Source organism: Opisthorchis viverrini (assembly GCF_000715545.1).
Source record: "Opisthorchis viverrini unplaced genomic scaffold opera_v5_156, whole genome shotgun sequence".
In the NCBI taxonomy this organism is placed as follows: Eukaryota; Metazoa; Platyhelminthes; class Trematoda; order Opisthorchiida; family Opisthorchiidae; genus Opisthorchis; species Opisthorchis viverrini.
The window spans coordinates 304,434-323,899 of NW_008751814.1; the positions used below are offsets into that span (position 1 = coordinate 304,434).

Consider the following 19,466-nt stretch of genomic DNA (forward strand, 5'->3'; position numbering starts at 1 on the left):
GCTAATCCGTCTCTGAAACAGGTGATTTTTGTCACATCAGTCACCATAAGGTCAGCTAGTTTTGGCATCCTTTAGTGAAGGAAAGAGTTGTCTGTCTCACCGCTAGCATTATTTGTACTTATTTTCCTTTTCTATAATACTAAATTCTGTATGTATATATACCTGTAATTCCTCTCCGCACGAAATATCTGATTCAATCACGTCGAGAAAACCAGTCTAACTATCCTACTGACAACTTTTATCCGTTAGTAAATACGGGGCAGTTGGTCAATTTGTTTTCGGTGATCACGTCGTGAGACGGGCACGTGGAAAGTTGGCTTATGTACCGTCAATTAGCTCAATGTCCTGGAGACTTGAGCTCAGTGTGTGAGTTATTTTGAGTTTGACCTACAATTTCAGAGATGCATTCATTCATTTGATATATAACGAATTACTCCTCTGTCACACAGGATACTGGTCGGCAAACAAAGAATAAATCTGGAAAATTGGTCGGCGGTGATAGATACTGCGTATAAATCAGTGGTGCTTCCTATGAAGCTTGCAAAAGATATCAACGGGTTACTCGGCCAAACGGGCACCATCGATGCTTTTTCAACTATGGATTGTGAAAGAGACGAAGGTTGGCCTGAAATCACATTTGTTTTGGGAGTCAAGCCGTTTGTTCTCAAGCATGATCAGTATTTGGCTAAGGTAAATACGGACGCACCTTGAGTCATCAATTTTGCGGACATGAACTCCAATCAAAAGTGTTTTGAATCAAACTAGTTTTCATATTAAATGCCATTTCATTGTAGTTTATTCAAAATGGGATGGAGTGCTGCGTAAGCATATTTTCAACTGTACTCCCAATTGAATCCCAATCTATTATACTCGGACTAGCGTTTATTTCAAAATTTGACACCGTGTTTGACTTGGAATCAATGGAGGTTGGCTTTGCAGTACCGGAGATGTAAGTCGTTATGCAGCATACGGAAGTACTGTTTTATCTGCTGTATCTGTTTGTGCTATGTGTTCGCTCCAATAAACCTTCTCGTGTGACATGTCTTCGTTACGCACGGTGGGCTATGTGAAAATCCCCGTAGGCAAAATGACGAAAAGATATTTTGAACTATTTTAAGGATTTTGTTCAAATATAAAGCTTTATGGTGAGCACGCAAATGAATTTGGCGAAAAACCGACTGTCTGAAAGGGGCTGCATTGTGTTCACTTCGTTTTGATTTAAGTGCTGAAAATAAAGTTGGTGTTCCTCCTCGACCAGTTCACATTTACAAAATCTCCTAGTATAGATGACATTCAGTTTTAGTGATTCGTTTTGAAATTAGGGTTGGTCAGAGGTGGAAAATGCCATGCAGTGATAAGTATCTGTCGCAGAAAATCTCTTAAGGCTGAGTTAACATATCCAGGCAACACGAAGGCTAATGGATGTAAGCAATTTTTCAGAAGAATTCAGCATACTATATGATTTATACACTTTTTTGCAGTCTAATTTTGTGTTGAGGACAGATACATCAAAAGTTGAGTCTTTTGTTTACAATGAGTTACTATTAAATAGGTTGTACAAAGACCACCCAATTGTCAGTTGCATGGGAGCTAAGGATATTGACAACTTTTTTCTTCGTGAGGCATATTCAAAGGGTTGATAAAAATCCTTAGTCTAGTTGTTGTAATTGGAAGGGTGTTTATACTGTTATATCAAGAAAAATACGTGATGTTAATTGCTGTTTTTAAAGAAGTTGGCTCTGGTGCAGAACATTTATCCAAAATATTTCTGTACTTGAAGTTTAGCTGATATGTGGCTGAGTCTTGGTCAACACCAAGTTCGTCTGCTAATGAGTGCTCACTAACGTAGAATTTGGCGTCCATGTTGAAAATGAGACTGATTGGGACTAGACCTAGGTAATGAGTTCAAAGAAGGGCGGCACCAGACGTAGATTGTGAAAGAGAATTCATTAACCTTCTAAGTAGTCTTGTGTCAGCTTACTCAAAGCAGCACTAGTTTAAAAATTAAATAGGAGCCAAGAATGAACTATATTATAAGCCTCAAACAGGACATTTTGGAGAGACGGGTGTTCACACAATGGACCAGCAATTTGGTATCTGCAATGTAATCTAGCAGCATACACGCCAAGCTGCGACGTGACTGCCCACAGCAGTCATTTGCATGAAAGCCACTATTAACCCAGAATTAATGTTGGAGTTGTAACCGCTATTCCCCTATTCAAGAAGTTTTCATTTCGTGTGGGAAATATTTTGTGGAGCTGACGTCGCGCTTCTCTGCAAAAGTTGCTTTTCCGCACTGCTACGAAGCTGCTAAATAACCATCTCAACACAAAGTTTGCCGATGCTAAAGGTCAGTCCACGTCAGCAGATATTTTCAGTTGGGTAATGCTGGACGAAGAATAGCTACAAATATTTTTGACCGATCCCTGGCTGCTGTAGGTTTCTACACCACTGGAAAATAGTGACAGTTTGGCGTTGGAGGTCATCAAGCTGAATAAAGGGAGTTTATAGTTTTTATTAGCCAGACTACGTTTTGAACAAACCGGAGGGGAACCACTCAAATCGGCCGTCCGCAGAAGTGGTTGCTTCAGGGTTTTTTGACTAAGTCCATATTACTTAATAAAAGATATTGAAATATATCTAACAACAAGGTTTGAAAAAAACCAGATAAGAAACTACTCGCCGCTGTCATTCTTATCCGTCTTAGGTTAAAAAGCATACAAGAATCAACTGCTAGCAACACTGAGCCAAAACAGCACGATCTTTTTGTATCCGGATATGTAGAAGGACACTATGGTTATGGACAACACGTGCATCCTCATAATTTGGCCCCGGGTTTCGATGACCAAAAAATCATCCAACGTCGTTCCCACTGAAACAATTTGTTAGCCATAATAAAATACCGACAAAACTTGAATACTTCAATCGACGATCGGAAGGACTTTAATTAGGTTGTATATTTGACAAGTGATAGAAGACAAATTCTTTGAACATGAAATCGACCATCACAGTCTAGATCACGCGTCTGCAGAGACAAACATGAAAAAGAATACACTGCCGGATCTATAAGTTGATCAAATGGAATGAAATGAAGAGCAGTGTGGTACTGAGCAATAGCACATGATTTGGCCACGTGGATTTAAGAAAATGGGCGTAAGGAATGGGGCCGGCAATTGTGGAGATTTCAGTCTCTTTCAACAGTATGAATTAGGTACATGCCACCATGGGAATCTACAAATAATGCTGTTACACACTTTAAATGACATTCAGGAAGCCAAAATATTTTTCTCAATACAGCACTGCTCATAAGGTTGGCAAGCATCATTATATGCGATGGTTTCAGTTGATACTCAGTCGGCTCTCGTAAACACCATTTGAATTATTGTTCGTTGATCAGGTAACCGGAAATCTGTTTGCCAAGCTTAACAGTTATCTTGCGAACTTTTCGTCACCATACGAAGGGACATAATGAGTGGGCGGTTGACTAAGCACAATGCTCCTATTTTAATTTGCAAAGTGCTGTGAAAAATAAAAGCATAAAAAAAGGTATTTGAGTAAACAATGTGGTTGATGAATACTTAAGCTTTGCATCTGCCATGTGAGCTCCAAGAAGAATAAAACTGATAATGGGCTGTGGAGGATTTCTCTCCAGGCTCCCAAATATGGTTGTGTCTGGACAAATGTCACTATATACACAAATCCGAAGCTTTAAAGCAAATATGGGCGCAGAACAATGGTAGAAAAATCTGATTTGCAGGCAAGTAAGCGACAGATTTTAAACCCCTGCCTCACTTGAAGTCAAGAGAGACGAGAGAATCAGTCACATATGGGTTATGGAGCCGGGATGACTGCATCGGCGATATATACTGTGAGGTGAGACGAGAGACAAGAAGCCAAGTGATAATATGTTTTTCTATAATACCATTCCTTTTTAGTTACAGCTGTTTCCACTTTGCTAAGCACTCATGGAAACAACAAGGACGACCTAGATGTTCATGCAGAAAATATTCCAGGTATTTAGAAATACGATAGTTTCACTAGTATTTCTTTTATTAAGGTGCCATCCACATTTCCCTGCCTAATTCTAAAAGGATTTTTAAAACTCGAGAGGAAGAATACTTTATTAAGTGTCTTGTTTGAGAAATTCTTCCACAATTAGGGAGATAATCTAACTTATGGGTACGTCAACAGATTGTTGGGAGTCCCATATTAAATTTGGAATATCACAGCTTCCAGAAATCCCTTTACTGTCAGTTCAGATCGATCGTATGACGCTTTCTAATGAGACTGAAGACACCAGTAAAGTTTTCGAGGCGATTAAAAAACCTGAGACTAATGCTAAAACGTCTGCTGCTTTATTTCATTTGATAGCCTTCATTTATTTTCGTGCGCGGAATATAACTAGAAAAAATTCAGACTTTGCCACTAACTTTCACTGCGGTTGACCTAGTGAGTCACCCGATCTATCAGTGACCCTGACCACATGAGGCTTATTCTTGAACGACATGCAAGTGTTTTACTTGTAGCTGCTGCAATATTGGTGGTAGAAAAAGCCCGATCCTGTTCCACTGTTTCTGTCCGCCTATGGATTTCAGTCAGGTTCTTGTTGTTCTGTAAGTATGTTGCTTAAAAATAATCAGTCCAGTGTACCCTAGGAAATAGAAGAACCAATGAGAAGTCATATATTGTTAGAGTAAGCCAAGCAAAATTAGTTTCCTCAAATATCGGTTGACAACATTTATGGATAAGCAGAACACTAAGATGTTCAACTTGTGGGTCACTTAGGAGTCAGTTTGCGAAGCAGTTAAACTGCCTTGTTAGATCAGATTAAGCCAGACGGCATACAGAGTCTAACCAGCTAGACTAACCTGACTAAAGCTGTCGGATATATAACTGCTCACCGCATTGCAATAAAAGACCACTTTACCATCAGCTGTTGATTCGGGATGACGTTTGGGGTTTTGCACAGAAGCAGAGATAGCTAGATAGCTTGTGACACGGCATTTGATCCCATCAAAGCACCAAACTATAAAACATGTTCAGGAATTCAGATTGACAGTCAGTATTTGGTTTATTCAAATGCAAGCGAGCTGAAAAGATGGACACCGGAAAACAGGAGGGTCAAAAGTAATCTTTTGTGTCCTAGTGTGGTGCACGGTGATAAATGATGCATTTCTGAACCAGACAAGAAACGTATATAATTCTCGCCACCTTTCAGGGGCAATCCGATATCACAACATTTTCACAGCTCCCGTCATCCATGTGTTCTACTTAAACTCAGGTCGTGGAAAATTGTAAAATACTTTCAGTTAAAGGAGGACATCAAAAAAGAGAGATCCAATAGCTTGTCTACGTGTATTTAGCGAATTGCGTACCATTTGAGTCCAAGTATAAAGTAAGGTCGATAAAACTTGGGTGGGACATCAAGTAGTCAGCAACCTGTACTGTAGTAAGCCAAGAAAATTACCGTTCATATTTGCCCCCCTTTTGTTTGATCGATAGCAATTAGACAGTGTGTGGTTGACTTGCATGCGACAAAGAATCTCACACACTCAGTATAGTGCTTGAAACACAGTTCATGAACTGCCGCTATACTATGCTATACTTCCTGGGGCTTATTAGCACTGCATGCACTTTATTTCGAAACTCAAAGGAGACAATGATTTCAAACCGGGATATTCAGTAAATTTGCCAAAATTGCAGAGCAACAAAATGTGTGGGAAGACGTGAGTTGATTTTCAAGCTGTAGGTCTGGACTTACCACGGGTAAACTGCCGGATTACCTACAGCTGGTTGGAAAAAGGGCTTGTGAAAATATCTATAAACTAAAAATGTGAGCAAAATTTTGATGACCATTTGTCAGATCATAAACAGCTAGCTTAACTGAGAAAGTGAATAATAGCGTTTCATTTTGGAAAAATGCCAGCGTTGTGGTGTTATACACTAGTGTTCAACTCAATGGTGGAATGTTCCCAGCTTACACTGGAATGGGAGGAGGTATACTGAGCCTCATAATCTACAAGTAGCATAGTCACTTAGGAGTGCATTGTTTAGGTCATCTGCCGCCCCTTTCACATTTGGAAGGAGACTTGTTTAGAATCTAAAATCAAGTCACCCATAAAAATGTGCAAAAAACAATTTAATGCTTTTCTATGAGCCAATTATTGAAATTTTCATCCGGAGTAGTTGTCAAGATTAAGAACCGTAGCGTTGATCTGTAAGACAATGCAACCCACTAAACATGCCATATGCCCTGTCACAGAATAAGGACAACTTCAAATTTTGGTGACCCTTTTGTACGTTGTGAGAGGATGAATCAGCTCACCTCGTTATGATTAAACATATACAACATTTATCTCTGTAAGGCTTGTTATTGATGGGTTTTTGGTGTTCTTCTCCGTGGGTCAGTTTACGTAGCAAATCTACCCATCCCAGTTGTGAATTCACAGATCTAAAGTCTAAATGCCTACCAAGACATCTGTAATTTGGATTACACTGGAATCAAACGACAAACTGGTAAATGTACATGGGCTGGTTTCAATTAATTATTTCGTGATTTTGCTAGCAAAGTGAGTGAATGGGGTCAAGCTATACACAGGGTAAAAACCAAGAACAAATGGCAAACAAATTAGAATATGCGCATGCTACCAGAACGTTTTAAAGTTAGAGGGCGCTACCCCAATACTGTTTAGTAAAGCTCTACTCCCACCTACCGTGGATCCCTTGAATTCCTACTGATTACATTATGGGAGATAAGTCAAGTTCAAAAGTTTCTAGCTGTATAGCTAGTTTATCCAATTTAGAGACCATTGCATTTCTCATAGATTTCTGAGTGGATTTGAACCAGAGGAGTCACGGTAGGTACCAACAACAATGAGTTGTTATCATCGGTGTTAATTACCATCAAGAAATGCAGACCTGGTGGTGCACAAAGGGAATTAAGATGGCAATTAAGAAAACTACACCCGCTGAATATTGTTATTAAAAAAACTAAACACCACTGACTCACAATTGGACAAAATAGTTTGGAACTGGAAGTGAGTGTATTTCACAATACGTATATGAGCGCACCCATATGTGCCACTCGTTGTCACGAATGGTCAGAAACGATAAACTTAAACAGGAGAACGTAGTAATTCTTATCTCCCTTATCAGAAGATTACCTCTGTTCTTTCGCCTAATAAGCTTGGACTGAACATGCAGTCCTAAACCCTATCCAACCCAGACCTGATCTGGTGTGTTTTGCATCAAATGCTTTGTATGAATTGCATACATGCTTACATGGTTGTGTAGCAGTGAGGTAACATTACTGTCACCCGGTTTTGCCGTCAATGATGATGATAATGATAACGTGATGTGCTTTTAGAGCTGGCATAAAAAGTCATTAACCCCTCTATACCAAAAAGTGATTTGCTGGTTGCTTCTGAAAAAAAATGAGTAAGGATCAACCCAAGTTTTATCTACACATTTACTTAAAGTGCTTAAAAAGCGATTTATGGGGGAATCAATGTTACACGTTTAGTAAAGGTAATCCCTACTTCTCGGTAGGATACCGAACGGGTGATTTTATGATTCAGCTGTACGAAATTTCAAGTTTTTGGATTTCAAAGCCATACCTTACTAAACTTACGTCACTTCAACTTCTGGGCTTTGGTTCCGGTCAGATTTGTCTCCTGTTGCCGAAGAAACTTCTTACCATATCCCCCAAAACTAGCCCTATGATGAATCTGTATGCGACTAAATGTCACTTGCTCAAGGTATAGCGAAACCACTGTTCCAAGCCTCAGCGCACGTCAGATGAGCACACGCTACCTTTGTAACTTTCATTTCCTAGCGGAATACTTATATTCCTTGGTCAAAGATATAGCTTTGAAGTTTTTGCTTGGCTTTCACCTTGGTAGTGGAGTCCGTCGGTATCTAAAGGCTGACGAGCACGATACATCAAACAGTTCGTGAAATAAATAGTGCTAATACAGCTAACACGAATGGACATTCATACAAGCATGCATTTTCTGCCACATTGCCTGGTCTTCACTGGTGCTGCTTGGCTTCACTGATTCTGCATCCACTGTTTTATGAACATATACTACAGAATTGGGGTGTGCCCGGGTAGCCAGAACACACAAAAACAGATGGAGTCAGCGTAACCTTTGGATCACTCTACTTCCAAGGCATAAACAGCCAAATGGCTGGCCGTAAGGTGTTCTTATTTAGATGGGCACATCCAATCTTTGAGAGGCCTCACGGTACATGCCACCAGAAGGAAGGCACTGCTCCCAATATCACCAAAATTTTCTATGGGAGATAATTAACAGACGATGGTACGGACATGTCAGGTGGTATCTAGAATAATCTACAACCCACAACAATAGGGATAGTTTACCCGTTTGTCGGCTAAACAAACATACAACCGAGTAGTGAGATTCCGGATAGTTGACGAAACTGCGGAGAAATGGTCGGTCAAAGTACTATACTGACAAATAGCCTATTTGGGCAGTGGACTTGACAACCGTATGTCACTCTGTCGTCGTGTGCGACGTCCTGAAGTGAACTCCCATAACTTCGTTACAAACCTTCAACGGATCGTCAAAAAGGCTCTTCCGGAGTCATATTATGGAGCCCTGGAGGGATATTCACGTCACCATTTCAGAAGTGAGATACAAAGGATCGATTGTCCGAAGCCCCTGTCTATCGATCACCGCCACATCTGGAAAATGTAGTGGATGTGCTAGGCTCTTAAAAATCGATACAAAGGTCGATTGTCCGAAGCCCCTGTCTATCGATCACCGCCACATCTGGAAAATGTAGTGGATGTGCTAGGCTCTTAAAAATCCACAGAGCTGTGCAGGCGTCGACGAATTCCTTTCAGTCACGTCATGTCTTCCTGAATATGCATTCAAAAATGGTCAGTCAGTATCTTGAACGGCAAGCCGCGATCGCAGGGACCTTGATAATCCTGGTCTTATCTATTCAACTCTGGGGTAAGATGCAGGGCTCCATACTACATTTGTTAGAACACGCAAGGAACATATTTTCGCTTCCATCTCTGTGTAGCACGGTTTGCGTGCTGGAGAAGTACGGCTAGACAAAATCAACATAAAAGGTCGACTCAGGAAAGCATTTGACAAGGAATCCGGTTAACGGTCGCTGGCTTGTTCGCAGAGCTGGGAAATTTGGTTGCAAATGTTTCAGGGTTAACACAACCACTAACCCACCGCTACGCACAACTACGCACTGATGATGTCACCTCAATTGGTGATGAAACGTTTGCAACCAAATTGCTCAGCTCAGCGAACAAGCCAACGTCATCTACGCTACCTGATCTACCGACATTCTCCTCTATAGAAAATCCCGTTAACGTTTGATGAGGCTGCATGACTTTGATGTTACTAGAAGGCTTCGCTACCGAGTATAAAATCTTTTGTAATAGTTAGCAGTGCCAAATTATCACCCCCTATAGGCACACAGTTTGCCAGCGCTTAGATTATAACAGCATCTTCCAAGAAAGTGTGTAGCTAGAGGCGTCACTTCTATACGCATTTCAATTTCTACTCAGATTTATACTTCCGTGCTTGAATCTCTCATGATGCCACAGCACCCCGTGTATGTGACGCTCCTAACACTGATTTAGCCATCTCGGTAACAAATGAGAAAGATGAGCCTCCCCAAACCAACATTCGCCCCCCAAGAAAATCGATACGCACTTCAGATAGGCTGTTGAAATGTTTGTACTCGGCTCGATGTAATAAGCTAAAATATTACTATACGAAGTCTGTCTACCAAATTGGCATTAGCCATCTCTTACAGACAAGGAAAAGTTCGTGGTTTTGGGTCGTATTTGGGACGAAACTTTCCTGTCATCTGTATCGCAAAGGATTAAATGATAAGGCTGCTTGGTGTGGTGCGGGAGGTTAGCAAACGTGTTAATGGCGGATTGCTCTGATGGAAGCCTGTGCTGTCCATGACTGCGACACTTCAATGAACCACGTCGTCCATGCAGCCCTCGCAACTTTTTTTTACTCTGCATGTTTCCGCTGGAAACGGCTTCTTTGACAAGTTATAAACGGCCGTCAAATCTACGTCAAGCCGTGATATCCTGATATTTGCTGCAAATTAGGCGCAAGAACGGAATGTAGACGAAGTCAGTCAGCATAGTCTTAGGAATTTAGGCATGAAATAACTATGCTAAACCGTAGTTAATGGACGAACTTTATGCCTTTTGATCAAATCCCTAGAGGGATCCTCTTAATGGATTTTTTAATGGGCTTTGTATTGCTTTTCAAACAAACTATATCCTGATGGAACTCAGCAAGTTCTACCGTAGAGCAGAGGCCAGTAATAAGTGAGTCTCAGACCATACCATTGTGGGTGGCCCGTTTATGACCCACTTGAAGGTCCGATGTGAACCGACTCGAAAATATCAAAAGGCATCTGCAACTCTTAGTTGCCGGCAGCTAGCCGACCACCGACCACTTTCTTAATCTCAAGTAACTTTTACCGAAGTTGCCCGTCGTCATCTAGGATGTGGGTACAGCAGGCAGCTATATCAGAACCTGGATATACACCACAATGTAACAGAGTGGATATTCGAACCAATCATTTGGCTTCCTCAGCTGGCTGAGCGCGTACACATGACCATCGCTCTGAAACCTTGCATCTTGCGTCTCTATTGCACCACTTGGTTTCAAAGAAAAGCATATCAATCAAGCATGTGCTAAGAAATAGCCATGTGAATACGTTCGATTGACGAGATTGGAGGTAAACTGGAACAACCATTACCTTTTCGACGTGAAATCCATGAAGCACTATATAATTGCCAGATCTCTGATTGTTAAGCGGCCTGGTACATCTGTCGCCTCTGCCAGAAGCGTCTACTCGGCAGCCAAATAATTCTCCAAACACCAGGTTCTTTAACTCTTATCCTTCTTCACAACCTTCTGTACTTACACCCTCCTGTCGGTTTCGAATTAACTAACATCAAAGCAACTAAACTTGGTTCAATGTCAACAGTGCATAGACAAACACTTATGTAAGTTCGAAAAGTTACTTTCTACGACCAGATGATTTAGTCAACCAAGAATAAGCAATCTACTCGCTATTTTAGCGTAGTTGATCTAGCAGACAGACATTTAAGTGAGCATATTGCCTGTCAGAGAAATGGTTGAATTTTGCAGAAAAGATAATTCTCAGGACTAAGTCAATGTTCCAGAATTTCTATTCAACGGAAGCGGAGAAATTGCGAGTGTAGTTGGCCACATCCCTAAAGTTCCAACGATCAGGGGCTCCAAAAATTGCATAAGCACCCTAAACCACGAAGACAGTATAGCAGTCACAAAAGCATATAAGGGTGCAGACTTAGACTTCATAAAGAAGAGTAACTGTCTGCAGAAAGTCAGACAACAGCATGTTGATGAGCCCTACGGATAAATTACCACGAGACAATCACATTAATAATGAATAAGAGTAAGGTTAAGGTTTGAAGGTATTTAAGATAGGTGCTAACTCATTTGGGGAAATAAAAGTGGACTAGGTTGTACCCACAAGGCGCAAGCCAACCACAACATTATAGGCTACCTAAAATTCACAAAGAAGGTATCCCCATAAGGCCAGTAGTGGATGACACACGTTCCAAACCACATTACTTGACCAGATATCTTCCAGACATCTTTAAACTCTTGACCGAAGAGTTATCCCCATACATCCATAATTTGTATGACGACTGAAATATCTGAATTTCCGGTAAAGCTAGAGGAACTTTTCGGTAGTTACAATTACAACTCGGAATGTAGAAATGTATTAGAACGGATATTCTAGAGGAAGAAATGTGATTATTACTCGCAGAAACAACGCTGCAAGAACGAACGTTACTCTCCACAGACGACAATGTTGAAGGCACGAAATATGCTTAAACTTCATTGGATTTATTTTTGGATCGATTACATATTCCTAAAAGCAATGTTCGGCGACGAGAACTCCAATATCTCCGGTTTTGATTCATATGTACACGGGAGACTAAGCAGAAATCTTTGACATTTTTCGGGTGACCACTGGGGGCTTTCTGGCGTTACCCAGACAAGACGCTCATTTGAGAGAGCGCGGAGCATTTAACTATTTTTTTCAATATCTTAACATGGATCAAGAGTATACATCAGGTACACCGCCCTTCCTTGGTGAAATAGCACACCACAGTGGTGAAAAAGTAATGGTGACGGTTTACCTGAAACCGGTAAGCAATGGTGCGATCTTAATCTGCTCATCAACACATCCTAAGTCGGCATGGCCTGGCAGAGAGTTGGAAATCTTTAGTGAGGTAAAAACACTGCATATATGCCTGACAGCAGCAAGCTTAACGTAAAAATGCGACTTCAAGACAGCCCATACCCAGTTAGTTTAAATGTACAGCAATCAAAGTGGGTATTGGTCCTTACATGAGGAACAAAAAAGGATTTGTTCGGAACAGTAGTCCTCCAATAAAAAAACGGACATCTGAAGTCGTTAGAAGGGTTTTGAATATTTCTGACATCAGAGTGGCATTCAAGAAACAAAAATCACGTTCACTATTGGTGCAGTTAGAGAATCACGTTTCGGGTGATAGGGCTGGAGACCAAGGGGACTAAGGGGGGACTAGGTAAAAATCACGTTCACTATTGGTGCAGTTGGAGAATCACGTTTCGGGTGATAGGGCTGGGGACTAGGAGACCAAGGGGACTAAGGGGGGACTAGGAGACTAATTAGACTAAGGGGGGACTAAGGGGATGAGAACTAAGATTCATACTAAGATTCATACCCGTGGTCGAGGCTGCGGAGATCACATAGCATCTCAGAATGAGTAGAATAAAGGGTGTAGAACTGGAAATCGTTGAAGGGAAGTTTTAGTTAAGCCGAGATGACACGAGGCGGTGTGTGGTCATCAGTGAGGAGTTGTTTATTTAGAAGTATAGTAATATCCAGTTACATTCATCCAGCCTCAATCCAGTCTTCCTTGCAATCCCTACCGCATCCAAACTAAAAAGTCTGGAAACGACGCTCAAGAGGAATAATTAATTAAGGTGCCCACATCGGGAGAGCGGGTCCGCAAAATCCGGGTTCAACTTGAGGACAATACTGTTGATTCATTTTCTCTGTTCTCATCATATACATCATTTCTCGTTTCGTTGTTTCAGTTTTGCGCCTATTCCCTCTTTTTTGTATTTCACCTGATTTTTCCATCGCATCTGTTGTTTCAATCAACACGTGGGTTCTGCTATCTTGTGGTTACCTTGCCTCGAGTCCGCATGGACTCTAAGATCCCGTTAAGAACTAGCAGTTTACACACCGGTGTATAGAAGCCGGCGTAATCCCATGATTTTAGGTTTGTACAACTTTATTATTTTATTGTATCCATAGTACCGCATTTGTTTTGCGCGTAACTCAATGTAGCCCAACCGATTGCTGAAAACAATCAATAAACACACCCTATCTAATGCATCGCTAGTGCTTGTCATCCACACTAAGCAACAAGCGAAAATTCGGAACTTACACCTAGCGGCGATCAAGTCGGCTAGTCGTAAGAAGTGTCACTTACCGGTTCTCTCCATTTACACTCGATTTACCTGGTAAATTAACCACTTAGCATGGCGAAATGGTTGCATTAAGAGCGGAATGGGCTCAGCAATAAATCCACCGACTCTTCACTAAACCTCTCCTTAACGAAGGATATTAAGTTGAGTCTCAAACCTTCCAAATAATCTTCACAAGCTGTTCCGCTCCATGTGGGTCGGTTCTGTTTCCAGCAATCTGCGGCACCTCTGTGCTGCCACGGGTGTTAAATAAGGTGAAAAACAGACTGAGAAATCAGGTATTAGCTAGATGAGTAGTGCAGCCAAAAGTTTTCGAAGTTTTTCTGCTGTCATTCAGAGACGCGCGAGGATCCCCATAAGTTTTTTCAACTTGCTTACTTTGTAAAATCAAACCTCACGTTAGCTGGTGCTTTGATGAATACTAAAGATCGGTAATGGGCTATCAAATAATGGTGTCAGAGACTACTTTTCTAATATTTTAAAACAAGCTGGTTCAGTGAAACCGTTTTCTATGGCTTAAACACGACCAACACGGTCCCATTTCCAGGCTGTCCCAGCATCATCTGTCGCATCTGCCTTGCCGCACCTGAGATTGACCGAAGTCAACCGGCCGGAAATAGTTAGGGCCAACGTTGATCGTATGAGTATGTGGTGGTCTATGTCATCAAACGATGGCGTAGAAAACAGATAAAGCAGTGCTTGGGGGGGTCCGTTGACAACAGCGTTTCGGGATATAATTGGAGCCAAATCATTGTTTTCCCGTAAAGTGAACATGGAGTAGTAATAACTTGACGGTAGTCATGCTGATCGGTAGGCAGTAGGATAGTGCCCAATCCTAGTCCCGGGTGACTTATTCATCGCTGAAGGCGAAGTTTTTCAGATTGAATCGTCCATTAGATATGCTGGTTTTCCTGAATGCTAAGCAGTAATTTAGAGCTTTTTTATTTATATCAGATGAAGCAGTTTTATCAAAACCAGGGTATTAAAACTCTGATCTATGAGACTGTTTACTGGTGATCTTTGGTGTGCGGTTACCCCTAGTATAGGTACTGAAACAGGCTCAAAACCTCGTGAACTAATTTCCCACGATTACTACGTATCTGATTTGTCTCGGTTTCCTGGATGATTCATTGCGACAATCTACGTCCAGTATTTTAATAAAAAATGACTGAATTGACATATAAGTTTATGTACTTAGGAATATTGTCATAGAAGTTTTACACAGCTGCTGCGGAGGTTGGAGTCTTTATAGTTTTGTGAAGCCTAATTGAGCTCGTAGCCTCATCTGTTGTTAATTGTCATAGGTAAGCAAACTCTGTTTGGATGCTATATATTTTAAATTTCGACATCACCATTTGCAACTAAAAATAAAAACCGATTTAATAGCACATAATCCCATCAGAAACAAGCAAATGGGACTTCGGTGAACGCAAACGGTGCGCCTCCGAGATGAGGGTGATCCCTCGTGTCTTATAAGGTCCGAAGGTTGGCACTGACAGCTTGTGTTATTTCAAACGGATCATCGTGTTTGCTTTTGTGATACAGCTTATTCGTCAGAAGTAGGTACTGTCTAACCAGAAGTCGAATGAGAAGGGCAACCTGTGTTGTCATAAATGAAATTGCGTCCACACTTGCATGAAACGATGGATACATTCAAAGTCAACTACTTTAAACTTTTCTTGCAAACCGGCGATCCGTCTCTAGCAAGGGACTAATGATCAATTAAAAGGGAGAATTCAGCCAAACAAGAGATGAACAAACTGTTTGTTAAGCACAACCAGCGCCTGTGTTTCTTCATTTCTGTGCAATATTATGGTTTCTCCAATCACTGAATCCCACAAGCTACGACATGAGCAAGCTCTTCTGATGCAATCCGAGAGTGATCGGCGTCAATTTAATTATCAGCGACATCGGTGTTTAGTACGAACTCGTTAGGATTGTTTAAAATTTTCGACAAATTACAGTAATAATGAGCACTGAGTGTCAAATATCAGACGCGTGTTCGCTCTGTCCAATCCCTAAAGGCTTTCCGCTTTCGCATTTGAAACGAGGGAGTAAGGAAACAACGGGTGTAATACCGGAAGTCAACCTTTGGCTATATTATGTCAATCCCGAAAATTGGTGGACGTGTTTAGTGGTACCCGACATGGCCGTCAGTGGATATCCGTCTACCGGAACGGATCAGCTTTCGAAGTCCAACCTTTGCACTGCAGAACTTCCCCCAAAAGTAGACAGATATTTTCCCACTATGAACTACCCGTTTTGTTTGTACTCCACCATGTCCCTGAATTTGTGCTTTTGAGACAAAAGCTATGGCTAAGAAACCGGATCGTTCTTCGGCTGTTGAACTGTTGGCGTTTCACTTGTTCTCCGGGCATGGAAACTGACTTGTGAGCTCTTGTTCATGGAGAGACCTTGACAGCGTTCACTGGAGCTGATTAACGATCAACCTGATAAACAACCAACAAGCTTACCCGAACTACAGGTATGTAAAATTATCTACCTTTTCCGTTCTCTTATGCAGACTAAGGCATTCCGGCAGTGTGAACCGTGAAATGCACCTACGCACTGCGTAGACAGGGTCATTTTGTTTGAAGCTAGGAGCAGCGGTTGCTGACATCTTTTATCCTTCTGCCTAGTTACTGTCGTAGAGAACTAGTCGTCGCGCGAATGGTCGTTCATTACACCGCTAAACATCATGGTGGAAGTTGCTTCATTGGTTACTTTGTTGTTGGTCTGCAATGGATTGCAATAGTGACGTGAAGGTACTGTTTGTCAGCTTTGACAGGCTGTTGTTCACGGACGATAAGAGCTAGTTGTTTTTCAACATTCAGCAAGGACGCGGCTTCAAATTCCTCACCAAGTCGCTTCACAGCTCGTAATCCTAATTCAGCGGTTCAAAACTGTGAATGTGAACCTTGCGGACGAAATCATTCCAGATATTCATGCATTCGCAGACAAGCGGGAAAACGGGACACATTCAACTTGTCTGTAAGTCCAAAAAGTGCGTCACTTAACTTCTCATCCCAATGTTGACTTGAAAGCTTTATCTAAAGACATTTCTACCCTTTCTCTATCTATTTTGGCCCAAAATTTGTCGCATTTTTAGAACTTTGATATCCGCTTCTGGTCAAGAACGTGACGCTGATAGTGTTGATACAATTTTCCTCGCTTTGGCATGAATGTTTCCCCAGCTCTATTTCAACATGTTATCAATACTATTAAGGGAGATTTGGAGAGTATTGAGACGTATCAAGATGAAGTCATAGTGCACAATGCCGATAAAGCTACCCATGATATGCGTCGGTTGTCCTTACTTAATCGATTTTATGAGTTCAATGTAGCCATTCACTCTGATAAATGCACTTTTGGTTTTCCATCATTTTCATGCCTTGGCTACATTGTGGATGGCAGTGGTTTTAAATCCGATAAAAACCGCTTATCTCTTTTACTAAATGCGCCATTACCAACCAATCTACAAGAACTACGTTCTGTTCTGGGAGTACTTCAGTATTATTATCGTTGTTATTCTCAATTTTGCCAAACATGGAAGTTGCCTGTTTGATGTCATATCTGCCAATCAATTTTCTTTTTCCTCCAATCAAGAAAAGACCTCGCGCGCATTGCTTGGTTATCTTTAAACTTCAGCCAAACATCATTCGACCATCATTACCGAGCTTCTCTTACTGCAATAGGAGCAATCCTTGAACAGATTGGCAGACCGGTGATGTGCATTTCCTGTCGATCCTCAAAAGGCGAACGTAGGTATTCTCTAACTCAACGAGAAGCACTTGCGGTATATTGGGTTGTCAAACGGCTCCATAAGTATCTTTTTGGATCAACGTTTACCATTGCCATTGGTCACGAGGCTTTAAAGTTCTTTTATCATCCTACAGAATCTCTAGCAAAGTCATCTGCTGCTATGGTGCAACGGTGGATCATTGCACTGAGTTCATGTACCTACATGACTGGTCATGTGCAAAAATGAGTCCCCATGCCGGTTGCTTGTCAAGAATTCCATCATACGACTCTGATTCAAACAATTCAGATTGTTCATTGATTCAACCACTACCAGTCAAACAGGGTGCGCTTGTTGCTGATACTGAAAGATGCTTTGGTCCCATCGTTTTTGCACTGCGGCGTGGCTGGACACAGCAAGAGCGACGTCGATTTCCTGAATTTTACTGTCGCCGTGAAAGTATCCATTACTCCAGATGGTTTGTTGTGCTTTGATGATAGAGTTTTCATTTCACCGACTCAGCAAGCTGCTATTCTTGCAGATTTTCATTTTGGTCATCTGGGTGTTGATAAAATGAAATATCTTGCACACTTGTCAAGCTGGTGGCCGGAACTAGGTGCTGACATCATGCATACTGTTAAATTGTGTTGAATATGCACATAAGATTCACAACAAATCTTCACAGCGGAATTCGTGGCTAGTTACTTGTGACACATTTCAACTAGATCATGCCGACTACTGTGGCTCTTTTTTCTCGGTAAATACCATGCTTCAGTTGTGATTGATTCATGTTCAAGCTGACCTGAAGTTTTTCTAACGACTTCTTTAGATGCTGAATTCACACAACACGCATTGAGGAAAGTATTCAGCCATGAAGGTGTACCAACTGTTTTGGTCACTGAAAACGGCACACATTCCACCGTAAAATTTCTCGAGGTGTCGGCATCTGTTTACTGCTTCACTGCATCCCCAGTCGACTAGGCTTGCTGAGAATTTTGTCCGAACACTAAAATCTGCTGTTTTCTCTCATATTTTTTGTGTGGAATTAGACCGTGAACTTGATAGTTTCCCCATGCAATACGGAAATGCATTCGTTTAGTCACCTGAAAGATTCCCGCGATTCCCTTCAAATCTAGCTCGTTGCGTGCAAGTCATGGCTGATATTATGTTTTTCAAGGCTAATGGTTTATGGCCTGCTTCAGGAACAATAATTTCATCAAATGGCAAACGGATGGTCAGCGGCTGATATTATGTTTTTCAAGGCAAATGGTTTATGGCCTGCTTCAGGAAAAATAATTTCATCAAATGGCAAACGGATGGTCACGATTCTCGATTTGAATGATCTGTCTTGTCCTCGGAGACACATTGATCAGGTTGAGTTGAATACCAGAAATCAATATGTTAACGGCACTCCTACTAACTAATGAATCCTTTGTAGGTGATATTGTTTCCGAACAAAACGTTATCCCTGAAGAACAAACTGCTTGAGAAGAACCTGGAGTTTCAAGTCCGAAAGTATCCGAAAGATTAAGATCAAGGCCACCACTGCACTATAAACATCCACACATTCATGTGTGACTGGTGCTCTATTCATTGCTGTATTCATTATTCTCCTGTTTTAATATTCCAAATGCTGTACATAAACATGAATTTGAATACATGCCTGCTACCTGTTATGCCGTGCTGAATTCTGAATTTCTAGTTCCCCTGGTTATGCCGATATACGTGCTGAACTCAATTACTACACTGGCTTATGACATTCCGATCAAGGATACATCTGCTGAAAAAGTTGCCAGAGCTTTTGGGGACAACTGGATTGCCATATCTAGTATACCCGCTACAACTACCACTGATCGAGGTCCACAATTCGCGTCAACACTTCCTCACGACCCTAAACGGTAACTTCGCACGGATCACTTCCGAGCCACCGCGTGCCATCCGGTTGCTAATGGCATAGTCGAACACTTTCTTCAAAGATCGTGTGGTGAACATTGACTCTATTCTATTCATTCTGTTTAGTGTATTTTTATATGCCTTTGTTTTACAATGCGAAATATAGTACGCCCGCGATATACGAGAATATACGATATTCATTCGTCCATGTTCGGACTTCTATACTACGCGTACATTCGGTAGTTAAGATACCTACCACTATTCTAATTATCACA

At 41.4% G+C, this 19,466-nt stretch overlaps 2 protein-coding genes across 2 annotated transcripts in view; one reads left to right on the top strand and one right to left on the bottom strand.

Moving 5' to 3' along the window:
• Positions 1-19,466, bottom strand: part of T265_07087 (hypothetical protein) — a gene marked incomplete at both ends in the record, with an annotated part of 39,696 nt that overhangs the window by 11,137 nt on the left and 9,093 nt on the right. The gene's annotated exons all lie outside the window — the stretch shown is intronic.
• Positions 450-949, top strand: T265_14206 (hypothetical protein; the record flags this gene model as incomplete). The annotated part of the gene is made up of 2 exons (XM_009172534.1): positions 450-690; positions 795-949. Coding segments are annotated over 2 exons (312 nt in total), but the record flags the coding sequence as incomplete, so codon positions are not given.